Raw genomic sequence first — 13,347 nt, forward strand, 5'->3', positions numbered from 1 at the left:
AAATAGAGGAAACATTATAACTCGATTAACCCAAGCTTGTTTGCGGAATTGGCAATAGGTAGGGTCCTAACAATATAAAATACATAACTCATTAGAGTGAACACTTATGTCATGGATTTTCTCCTGTATAAGAGCATATCCAACGTTTTTACTCTTTTTTTTATTAAATTTGAGTAAAAATTTCATTTGATATCATGCGTTCCAACGGAAAATTTTAAATTTTCATCAAAGCACCAGTCGACTGGGGACGACCGAGCAGATGTCCGACCGATCGACCGATTTTGTATAAAATGTCCACAACCTGCAGGACAATTTTGCAAGGAAAAGGTTGTCCCGAGGATGTCCAAGAGGACGTCTAGGCGAACGTTCGGCCCAACAGTCACCTACAAATTTAATGAAACACTCCGAGCATTTTCAATTTGATGAAAAATTTAAGACATCCTCAATTTAATATTAGTTTGATGTTATGATTGGAGCACCAAAATTGAACTTTTTTCATCAAATTTAAATTTAACAAAAGAAAAGAATAAGTATTTAAGCCACTATTAAATAACCTTTATGTAACTGCTCAAGTTTTCAATTTTAAATTTTGCTTCTCTTTTAAGTTTTTTTTTCTCATCCATCTATAATTTTCTTTTGGGAATGACTTCCCTCAAATCCAATCACAAACTGGAGGGTACTGTTGGGCCCATGGGAGTCCACCATGGGTCCTGTTTCAATAATCTGAACCGTTAAATGTGTAGAACGTGTCGAGTATTATATGCCTGTAAAAAATCACGTTGATCGGATATTGATAGTTATATGATCAAATTCATTTTGTATGAAAAAAACGGACAGTGAAAAATAAATGACTTACAAAAATCTGATTTGATCACATAACTATCGATATCCGATTAACGTGATTTTTTACAAGCATATAGTACTCGATGAGTTCTACATATTAACGGTTCAGATTATCACAACGGAACCTGTGGTGGGCCTACCCATGGGTCCAATAGTACTTTTCAGTCCGACCACAGACTAGAGGGAAGCCATTCCCTTTTCTTTTCCAGCTAATTTCTACACGTTGCATGTACTCGACTTCTAGTATAATTTAGGCCTCGTTTGGGAACAAATAATTTTTTGTAATTTTTTGACTTTTTACGAAAAGATGTATAGAAAAGTAAAGAGAATAATATGACAACTGATAATAACTTTTTGATTAAAATATATAGTTGACAAACGAGACCTTATATATACAATGATCCAATAAAATTGTACTTTTATTATCAAATAGAAGTACAAGCATACCATATTTTGTTGTGGCTGAATATAAATTTGTTCACTTTCATATATAAATTAATCTAACATTTATATATATATATAGATATATATTCTCATGCTCTTAAAATTATGCTAAGAAAACTTAAAATATAATAATTATATCAAGAGGTGAAAATATATTTTTCACACCACTTAAATAAAATTTTTATTCATCCATATCACTATATACAAAGACAAGGAATCTTATTTCTAATTGATGCGAATCTTATTTGATAAAAAAAAAAAATTGTTTACACATTATTTTATTTACTTAAGGAAATTATTATTCTCACTCTACTTTATTCCAAATATATTATTTTCTTTGTCCTTATTATATATAATTTACATTAATACCTTTGAAATTTTAGTTTTTTCAGGAAGAAAATTTTGTGTGAAAGAATATTAATTTAACTATATATAATAAAAGAAAAAGAAGAGAGTATACTTGAAACAAAATGGAATGGAAATAGCGACTCTCTTAATATTTTTATTATTTATTTATTTATTATTATTATTATTCTGTGCATAATGTCCCCAAATGACAAAACCTTTATATCATTCTCCTCACAATTAACTTGAAGCAAAGAAAAGATTATTTATGGCATTTTATCCTCTGCAATTAACTTCTGACTTTGGCTACTTTATTTTACAGGTGCGGCTCCTTTCAAGGTTTTATCTTTTTCATATTCTTTAAGCCACTACTTTACGTGTCTCACGGGATCCATCACAATAATTCAAACCGTTTATTTTATAGGCATTAAAGAAAATGACATATATGTAAAATATTAGCTTGCTCGGACACCTATAAGTATACTTTAATTTAAAATCATATTTATCATTCATTTCATAAAACAAAACACGATTATTTAGTATGTCTATCAATATCCGATCACACTAATTTTTTGCATATGATTCTTCTTTTCGTGGCCTACAAGAGGAACGGTTTATATATATATATATATAACTAACAATAGGAACGGTTTGAATCACCGTTATGGGTCCCTTAAGGCTCACGAAGTAGAGTCTTGAAAGATATGCAGAAAATAGAGTCTTGAAATGAGTTACTCCCTTATTTTACATAGTGATTCCCTTTATATAATAGAATAGATAACTGACTAAGGACTGACCCATTAAAAAAAAAAAAACACGTTGTCATCAATAATAGCTGTCAAATTGACATGAAAATGCCATTGGCCAGTTTGCATATTTATGTGAAAAAAATGGTGAATCAAAAATTGTTGTTAAAATAAGCAAATTTAACTTGACAATGCCATTTGCTAGCTTGCACATTTATATGAAATAAAATTTTTCTTATATCCAAGAGATGAAAGCCTTTTCATTCCCATTATCAACAAACTTTTGCTCCCCTCTCATGATCTCTTTTCTACAACAGTTTCTGAATCTTCTCCAGAAAGCTGAGCATGACCTCCAAGCCTTTCTCATCTGAGAAAGGGTAAAACCACAAAGAATCAAAGATAGTGAATCAAAAATTGTTGTTAAAATAAACAAATTTAACTTGACATAAGGGCACTGATGGAGTTATTTACCAAATTCAAGTTTCAATAATCATTTTTCAAATTGTTTTGACCTTAATTTTTCGAACTGATAAGGTCATTTTATGATTCTACATGTGTTCCCATAATATTGTCTTTTAGGTTGTGTTTGAATTATAGATTTAAATAAAGATTTTTTCCCTCGCCTTTTTTTTCACTTTTCAATCCTATCCAAGTCTATAATTGAAACACAACCAGTGGTGTTTTGAAAAAAACCACTTCACAAAACAATTGCTGAGGATATGCTACCCTAAATAGCAAACAAAAAATTACATGTTGCATGAAAATGAATTTATCAGCATGCATGCATTACCTAGTTTAGGTACCACATGACCTTCATGGTGAAATATCACAAAAGGATCAACAAATGGATCCAGGAGTTCGATTGCATATGGCTTCGCCAAGTCCTTCTCACCTACAAAAACAGTTCACCTATCCTTTTATAAAAGAAAGAAAGAGAGTAATACTTCTCAAGACCAATGGGAACTCCAAGGAGTTGGTCTAGTAGGTGCATCTTGGGATCTAGGGGTGTGTTTTCTCTAGGTCTCAGGTTCAGTTTTCATTAAGTGCTATCAATTATTTGGAGCCACGTCTATGAGCTTTGCTTAAGATTTGTCTGATTAATGTGGAGGGGATGCTTTACGTGAGTTTCAGAATCAGTCGACTTACATATAAGCTAATCCGAACAATCAGTCATAAAAAAATAAATAAATAAAAGAGAAGAAGATAGGAAGCATGGATGGGAGTACGTTATGAATATATTGATACTAAAAAGTTTTTTTTTAATTTTTTATTTTATTTTTATTGTAGTGTGTGACATACGACAATTAAAATATCGAATTCAAAACATAGTTTAAATATTTTAGTATGAGTTAAAAAAAGAATCATAAGTTTTTTTTTTTAATATTGAAAAAAAAAATCTGTACTACAATTTTTAAAAATAGATACGATATAATTGTTCTAATATCTCTATATTAAAAAAAATTACATTTATACCCTGAAATACCCAAACATAGGCATCCTGAATCTGAAACCTACTCATCCCGTGCTTGTTGTACACAAGTTATTTCGTTTACCGATATACAAGCACCCGATACTTATATGGCAATATTTTCGAAGAATACGCGGTAGATTGTCGGTTATGACTGGTCCCCAAGTGGAGCTAACGCAATCATGCATCATGACCAACCACATAGTCAGTTTGAATTTATCCAAATTTAAAAATAAAATAAAATATAAGGAGAATTCAAGCACAAAAAGAAAAACTAAAGTGATGCATTAAAATTACACGAATAAGAAATACCACCTATGAAGTGGAGTGACGGGCATTCAATGGGAGAAGAGAAGGCATTTTCAGCAAGCTTTGGTGAAGAAAATTTTGAGCCCCCAAATTTACCCCCTGATATAATTATCACACATTTTATTTTAGGAACTCTAGTGAGAACCACACCCTGCAATCAACATACCAATAATTACATTCACTCCAAGCCATGCAGTTTATGCTAGCCCTAACCCTCGATCATAATTGGGAACAATTTTGGAATGATGTTGTAGACAAAATCGATTCCATCAATTATGCTCGCCTCCTGGCCGGAGATTTCAACGACTTTGCTGTCACCTCATAGGCCAGAGCCTTCTCTAGAGGTAACAAGAAGATTAGCAAAAAAAGAAAATGATTGGCGAAAAAGATTTTGTTTCAAGTTACTACTTACATGATTGTCCATGAAATAATCAAAATGGTGATCATTTTTTATTTATTTATTATTTTTAAGACGAAGGAGAAGAAGAAGAAGAAATAATAAAAATGCTATTCCGTACCTCTGTCTGCATCCCTGGTAATGCAGCGGATAATAATGCTCCCTTGCATTGAACCCGAAAAATAAATAAATAAATAAGAAAATGCAATATTCAAAACAGTACTGAAATCAACAATGAATGTTTTGAAGTCATGCGGATGTTATGTTTGTATGTATAGCTAGTGAATGTTAGAATTCCTTTCTTTTTTTTTTCTTTTTCTTTTTTTTATGATTGGGTATCCGGGTCAGCTTATAAGCATCTCGACTGATTTCAGGACTCATGCAAAGCGCAGAGCCCGTAGGCATTGCCCCAATGATTGAATTTCTCCTAATGAGAGTTGAATGTGTGACTTAGAAGAAGCACACACCTATACCCCAAACTGCACTCACTAGGCCAACCCTTGAGGTTAAGGTTGGAACTCTTTTTGATTACAGACTGTTAGCTCTCCTTTCTTTTAATGAGAAGTTTGAGAAAATAAAAAGAGAAACTTTTTTGAATCCTTGGCTTTCTTTGTCTGCTTTTCTTCATTTTTCTCAACAAGTCTGTTTGTAAATGGGCCGTGCTATGTGTCGCTAAAAAATTCACACATGCATTCTAAAAGTAAGTAGGAGGGGAACAAGGCAATGATAAACTGCAAATCACAACAGCAATACTCAGGAGGGGAATATAGGAAATTGCAAATCACAATGGTAAGAATCGAATTCAGGCATCACGTTTAGTAAGGAGCGCTTTATCCACTAGATCAATCTCTTGATTTTAAATGACAAATATATATATTCCTAAAATAAGATGTTTATCCCACTCTCAATCCTTTATATCCACATTGGACGTGAAAAATATTGATAGATAAATTTTCAGTGATTCATATCATTTTTCTTGTAAAATATTCACCGGGCTGTGTTTAGTTTATAGATTTGATAAGTGATTCAAAAAGGGAAAGATAAGTGAAATGTGACTGAAATATATTTTACTTACGTTTCACACATATATTTCATTTTCCTTTCCAAATCTCTCTCCAAATTTATGAACCAAACATAGCTTAAATGAAGAGAAAAGAGAGAAATCATGTCTATGAATTGATGATGGCATCAAGGTGTAGGCAGGGGAGGCGAAGGTAAAGAGGGTCTAGGGGGTCATGTGCCTCTTAGGTTTTGAAATATATATATATATATATATATATATATATTTTACAAACATAAAGAAAATATTTTAAATAAACAAATTTATAAAATATTGTTTAGAGTGAAATATCAACGACATTTTTAAAATTATGAGAATAATAATAATTGTTTTGATTGAAAATAAAGAGACTACGATAAGTCATATTATTATTTATGAAAATTTCAATATAATGGTGATGTCAATCATTATTGACATGGAAATATAATTAATTTCAATGAACATATGAAATTTATTAGATTGTTAGTTACATTTGACATATGGAGTTCATCTTCCATGTATTTCCTTACAATTAGTTAGTGATATCACATGTCAATGATAACGTGATATTACTATTATATTGAATTTTTACTCATATTTTGTATAAAAAAATTACTTTATCATTATATAATTGATTTTGAAACTTATATCCATGACTTTTTTTTATATTGTTCATGATACATTAGTTACAAATAACATTTTTTTTTAATATTTCTTAAAGTCAATAGTAAAAATTTCTGTGAAATATTTTTATAAAATTTTTAATATTGTAATTAATAAATGCCCTCTCTAATTTAACTTCTTGGCTGTGCTAGAGGATAGTGGCTCCTTAAAAAATTTGAAAAAGGTCACTTTATAGATAGATTATTTTTGCAAAACATTTTGAACGTCTTGCAATGGCCTCCAAACTTATAGACTATTTATCAAAGCATTTTGAATTTCATGTAATGGCCAAGCTTGATCATCTCCCCTGCAAAATTTTGAAACCCTCATTTTGTGTAACAATTACTTTCAGGTACTCAAAAAAGTAAATCCAATCTCATGTTAAAAAACATTGGTAAATAACATTTTAAAAGATCTTGTAATAAACAAGAAGTATAGTTTGATTGATTGGCATTAATTATATTTAAAAAAAAAAAAAAAATTTTGGTCTGTGTGTGTTAGAACCAGTAAAATTTACTAGAAAAAAAAAAAAAAAAAAACAAGCCTTTTAATTTTTGTTAAAGTTTTGGCTCCAACCCTCATGCTATCAATATGGATTATATGTTTTCACATGGAGTTATTATATTTATTTAGTGTTCCAAACTTTATAAAAATTACATAAATATTATGCATCACCGGTTTTGTATCAAATTTGAATCCTCATAATTGTACCTGAGAAAAACCTAGCAAACCATCAAATGGTCCAATCCTTGTCATGCAATCCTCTATGTATGCAATACACTCATCAAAATTAATGTACTCCGAGAAATCCTACAATTAACATTAATAGACAATGTTATTGTTAAAATTTTGAAATAATATCATGAAATACTTGAGATGAATGATAAGATTAAAAACAATCCTGTCTATGTGTCTAAATTTTTCTATCTCTCTGTTTCAATATATTCTCAATAAGACGACCATGTTCTGAGATATCATCTTTTGAGGTTCCAACCATTACATGGGGTTGAGAATAAATTGGGATAGAGAGATTAGGGTACAGAAAATCCTTGGCCACTAAAAAAACAATAGAATTGAGAAATGGACCATCTGATCTGACCTCATTGGATTGGAACCATTCATAATAGGGAGGATCAAAGTTTCCCTCAGCAGCAGCTGGTGGTATTGGTGGACCTTGAGCAGGAAAAGGTGCATCTATGAAGACTAATTCCATCTTTTCCCTCACAAACTCTGGCCATCGTTGGAGCTCTCTTTCAAGGATTTTCCCACTTGTTCTATATCCATGAAAGCATAGAAACCTTGGTTTCCTACCAACTTGGTACTCCATCTCCATACAGTTGCTTTGTTGCTCAGAGTAAGGCCTTGCTAAAATTTAAATGTTGAAATTTTGGTCCCACTAACTAATGACTCATTAATTGTCAATAAATGGATTGACAGAGACAAAGGCAGACCTTGTATGGTTTTGGGAGTGAAGACGTACGAGATATTTATCAGTATGTCTAATTTATGTGATTGTGTATTCATTAGTAGAAAGATATGTGATCATCTTGTTTAAAAAAAGTAGATATAAAGTAGTCATGTCAATCTACTATTACAAAAAAAAAAAAAAAACAAAAAAAAAACAACACCGCCGTGTATGCTATAGTTTATAGATTAAGGCATTATTTGAGGTACTTTAAAAAAGTCAAAAAATCATCATCTTATTTAAGTCATATCCCTTCTCTACCACATCACTTCAAACTCAACTCATATTTCACAAAAAGTCAAAAGTATACTTATTTAGATCATCCCAAACCACTCCTAAATTTACTAGTTAATTTCTGAAGGAGTACATAATTGAATGACATGAGAACTATGTATGTGTAACAGTCCAGGAACTATGGTTAGATGTGAATTGGGAATCTTTAATCTAGAGATATGAAGAAGAGCTACTCTAGAGATAATGGATCTTTTAGAAAGCAAAATCAGAATAAAAAACGAAAATACAATCGAATAGGCCTCAGACTTGGGGTTCTTTGATTGGGGATATAAGAAGAGAATATAAGGGGTTTGCCGAATACAAAATCTGATAGACCTTCCAAGTTTTCTTGTCTCGTTTTCTATTTCTATTTCTAAATTTTTTAGCTCTTATTATGCATTAATATTTGCTCTCTTATATGTTATATCATCTCTTTTTCATTAATATCATTCCCACTTAAAGTAACAAATTAACTTTCCTGCCCCACCATCTCACCAACTTTCCACATTCTTGCCCCACCCTAATAAAGTAGGAAATGGAGATGGGTGGCTACAAGCCTAGTCTCGCCCAACTCTGCTGTCCTTTCTTTATCTATACTATATCCTACACTAGTGTAATAATTCCGTCCCGTAATTAGCTACTAATCAATGATTAAAGATGTTAATTGAGTGTATCAAATGAATTATGAGATTAATATGTAAATTGCATGATATTTGGCCTTCTATCTGTTACTTATAGAAATATCTGTTTGGAATTCCACTTTAATATGTAAATTGAAAGCCTTATCGCCATCCGAAACCGAAATTGACTACACCGATATGTTATTTGGAATTTTTAGACCCATATGGCAAGTTTTATTAAAAATTGACTCAGAACGATTAATTAAGTCATGTTTGGTTAGCCTAATATTCTAATTAATGTGTTTTAGCACCATAAACATATATATGAGCCTTAACTCATTTTTGAGCTCAATTCTTTGCTCCCCTTAGTGCAAAAATCTGAGGTTTTCTTTTAGAGAGAGAGTGTGTGCAATTCTAGAGAGACAGTTGAAGGAATTGAAGGAGAATTGAAGACCTTGGCTTAGATTCATCAAAACTAAACTAGAGGTAGATTAATTCAAGACTATAGGTATGAATTCAACCCCTAAATTATGAATCTAAGTTATCAACATGAAGATTATGTGTTTAAGGGTGTGTATTGAGCTTAGAAAGAAGATTTGAGTGGCAATTCATGCATTCATGTACATTTTCTTACAAATTGAGCATGATTTCCATGAATCCTCTCTTGCATGTTTGAAATTCATCTTTATTTGGGGAAATCATGAAGTTTCAAGTTGTTTTATGGTGTTTGATCATGTTTTGGGAAGCTCAAGACCAAGAAAACCCATGCATGTTGTGTTCATGAACATTCATCATTTTTTAAGTTGAAATTGTGAGTTTTTAACAAACTCTTGGGCCATGATTTTATGAAATAATCCGTAATTCTTCATGTTTTACAAGTTTACTATGTTATCTCAAGTTTTAGGGCCCAAGAGATGTGTTTTGAAGGTTGGAATTCGAGTTTTGAGCTTGAAGGTGCAATCTGGAAATTCCAAAATTTGCATCTACGCTCGAGCGTGGGAGTTTACGTTCGAGCGACCACTCTGAGTGTGTGCACTCTGCCCGAGCGACCAAAATTCCGCTCGAGCGTGAATTGCAAGCTCCCATAAGTTGCATGTCTTTTACAGATCACTCGAGCGAAGTAATGTGCGCTTGAGCAACCATTCACATTTTGCATGTCCGCTCGAGCGAGGAAAGCTACGCTCGAGCATGGACCTTATTTTCAGAAATTTTTTGTAAGTGTTCCAAGACATGTTTTGGCATCCTCATTGCATCTTAGGCTTTCCTAAGCCTTAATTAAGCCATAGTAATGAGGTTATGGATTAGAAACACAATAAGAAAATAATGTACTAAGTTCCAAGACTGCACAATGTGTGTGTGTTTTAGGCAATGTGATAAGAAAGAATAAGAACCAATGTAATGAAAGCTAAGCCTTAATGGCCACTTAAATGTGTAATGATAAGACATGCTTGTGTTATGTATTTTGTGATCGTAGGTCAAGACTCGATGATTGATTGACCGCTTACTGGAACTACTGTGAGTAACGTTATCGTAAAGATACGTTCATATAAATTATGTTCTAAATGAAATATGATAAGCTGTGATTTCTAAAATGATATCTGTTTTCATGAACGAATATTCCATGTTTGAAATCTATTATGGCATCCATAGATAGTCCCAAGTCATGGGGGACGACATGAAAATGCGGGTCCATGACATACAAGTAATTACGAGATCTCGTTAGCCACTTTATTGTGGTGATATGTGTTTAATCGGTACCCGGAACCGATTACTCTAGTCGGAAGACATTATGTGATGTGTTCTATGGGATGTACCATTATTATGTTCTGATACGAGAATGATTATGCTATGATCTGTTTTACGCTTATGATATGTTTGGATTTCGTTCACTAACCTCTTTACATTGATGTTATTCACTAGACTTTAGCTCACTGTGTGTACATATATGTATAGGTGGGCATTCTGGAGATCGAGCCTGAAGGCTTTTGTCTGGATCTGTGTTCTGTTGTCAGCCAACCCTTGTGCCTCACGTGGAGGTTCCTGGAGTGTCTCAAGTATTTAAGTTCTGTTGTTTCTGTATATATAAGACTCGTTTGTTCTGTTGGCTGTACTTAAGATACTCTAATGTGTGTGGGTATAATGTATGAATGACTTTTGATTATGTATATAAATTTTTTAAATATTCCGTTTCATATAAGTCAGCACAGCTCATTGGATAATTATATTTATGTATTAACTTCCGCTAGCCCCTTAATTTTGTTAATCTGTTCAGAGGCCTTCGATAATCTAAGGATTAATGGCCGATTACGATGCTAAACCTATAGGGGCGGGTTTGGGTCGTGACAGAGTGGTATCAGAGCACGAGTTATACCGCACACACGTGTCCATATGAGCTATAGGATGTATTAGAAATGAAATAAGGATATTGCATTACCATGTTTAAGTGTATGAACTATTATGAACACGTCCTTATTGAAAATACATTGAAATGAAACCTTTGTGCATGATCAAAGAAGTTAAGTGGAATAACATGTGATGTTAATTTCAATAGCGAATATGGAATCTATGTGAACGTGAACGTGTGAAAGTAAGGGATCATGTGACTATATTTGAATTGAAATAAAAGTATAAACACGTCTGATATGGAATAAAATGTGAAATCAGTGAGAACTTTCCTTATATTAATAAGCACCATGTTTGTTTGTAGCCAATGGAAAGGACAAAGAATATAGACGAATCTGAATCTTCTGACGCTAGAATTAGCCGGTTAGAAAGAATGGTTGAAGCCTTAACCGAAAATCTGAAACAACAGCAACAAGGGCAAATATATGTACCTGAACCAGCTAATTATGATATGGTAACATTGACACAGAAATACAATAAGATGAAACCACCAGAATTTCAGGGGGGTATTGAACCTTTGAAAGCTGAGGCTTGGGTCTTAGAAATTGAGAAAATATTTGAGGTATTTCCGTGTACTGAGGCACATAAGGTTTTGTTGGTAACATTCACACTTAAAGAAGAAGCTAGGAGATGGTGGATGTTAGTACGAAATGATAATGAAAGTGTGACGTGGGAGAGGTTTAAAGAAATTTTCTTCGAAAAATACTTTCCCCAATGCATCCGGGATAGGAAGGTATTCGAATTTGAACAACTAAAACAAGGCAATATGACTGTGGCCGAATATGAAACAAAATTCACCGAACTGGCCCGATATGCACCCCACATGATAGACACTGACTACAAAAAGGCTAGAAATTTTGAAGGTGGGCTTGACTTAGATGTGTTTGATCGAGTTGACGTCTTAAAATTGCCAAAATATGTGGATGTTCTTGATAGGGCCTTAATGTCCAAGGCAAACATAGCAGCATTGAAAATATCAAAATCAACATCATCAACTGAATCAGAAAGAGCGAAACAGAAGAAACAGAAGGTTGAAATGACTAGTAATTAGATAACTTCTGCGAATGAAAAATCTAGGGCGAAAACTATGAACAAAGAAAGCCGGGAAGCAATGTGAACAATGGTATACCTAGTTGTAAAGAATGTGGGAAACAACATTGGGGCATTTGTCGCCGCCTGTCAGGGGCCTGTTTTAGATGTAGTCAGAGAGGGCACTTGGCTAAATCTTGCCCGCGAACTCATCCGAACAACACTAGGCCTAATGCTAGTACGACTGGTTCTATTCCCACACCCTAGTTCCAGGAAATGCTCGGAATACTGAAACAACTGACGCATGTATTACCTTAACTATGTGCAATTGTTTATATGGGAATTTGTGTGGGAGTGTACATTTCTTAACTCGATATAGATTGTGGATATGTTAATTGAATCGTGGTTAATGAACACTTAGAGACTTATTGGTTGATATGAACTATCGTGACTGACCTGTTGAACTATGCTCGAACTGTTAAATATGGAGACACACTATTATTGACCGGATATGGAACATGTTTGGACTTACATATGCCTATACCTTTGCGTGGGATGTTAATTAATTGAACTTGACACACTCTTTGTGTCCGCTGTATCTGTATCTAGACTGAGTAGACTTATGACTTGTCGCCTTTACTATCGTATCTGGAGAAACTGTTTTGTGTTCCTCTGTACATTGAACTCGTGAATCCGTATTGGGAATGTTATTAGATTCTAAACATGCACCTATATGACTGTACCTTTGCTCAGAATGATAGATATGTTATTTGTTTTGATAACTTGACCGTTGGGATTATGACTTTGGGATTGTGTGCCGAAATAAAGACCCCGAACGATAAACTCTAGATGTGAACTACGATTGTTAATAATTGACAAGACTATTTGACTAGACCAGCGAGCCTATGCTTTAAGGATTGTATGACCGATTTGAAACTTCTACATAATACTTTACTATTGTGTGCCGCTGAGAAACTTTATATGACACGTTGTTATGTACCTTATGCCTACATGAAAGACTCATTTGGAAATTGCTATATTGACTATGATACTTACCTCTCGATATGAGCAACTGCATGCCTGTACACTTACATGTTAACTTACTTGGAGAATGTAACATTGTATATGACCTGAACTCTTCTGTCGCGACCCGAACCCGCCCCTATGGGTTAAGGCCATAACTGGCCAGTAATCACGAGATTACCTACGGCCTCAAACCAATAAAATAAAACTCATCAGAGTAAAGGGGCCAAATGGAAGCAAATTTAAAATTTCGTCCATAGAGCTGTGCTTATATGCACAC

At 33.3% G+C, this 13,347-nt stretch overlaps 1 protein-coding gene across 2 annotated transcripts; it reads right to left on the bottom strand.

The window, feature by feature from the left end:
- Nucleotides 1-2,475: 2,475 nt before the first annotated feature.
- On the bottom strand, nt 2,476-7,785 carry LOC114291727 (uncharacterized). Of its 2 annotated transcripts, XM_028235587.2 has the most exons (6): nt 7,354-7,785; nt 6,966-7,064; nt 4,674-4,715; nt 4,162-4,306; nt 3,169-3,270; nt 2,476-2,745 (listed from the first exon to the last, which is right to left on the bottom strand). In XM_028235587.2, exons 1-6 carry the CDS (start codon nt 7,585-7,587, stop codon nt 2,687-2,689), a joined length of 681 nt encoding a protein of 226 aa, XP_028091388.2. In that variant the 5' UTR covers nt 7,588-7,785; the 3' UTR covers nt 2,476-2,686. The 2 variants fall into 2 exon arrangements, with proteins under 2 accessions (XP_028091388.2, XP_028091389.2); XM_028235588.2 differs by lacking the exon at nt 3,169-3,270 and having other exon boundaries at nt 7,354-7,744.
- Nucleotides 7,786-13,347: the final 5,562 nt, after the last annotated feature.

This window comes from Camellia sinensis, chromosome 1 (assembly GCF_055761805.1).
Source record: "Camellia sinensis isolate YWXY chromosome 1, ASM5576180v1, whole genome shotgun sequence".
Taxonomy (NCBI): Eukaryota; Viridiplantae; Streptophyta; class Magnoliopsida; order Ericales; family Theaceae; genus Camellia; species Camellia sinensis.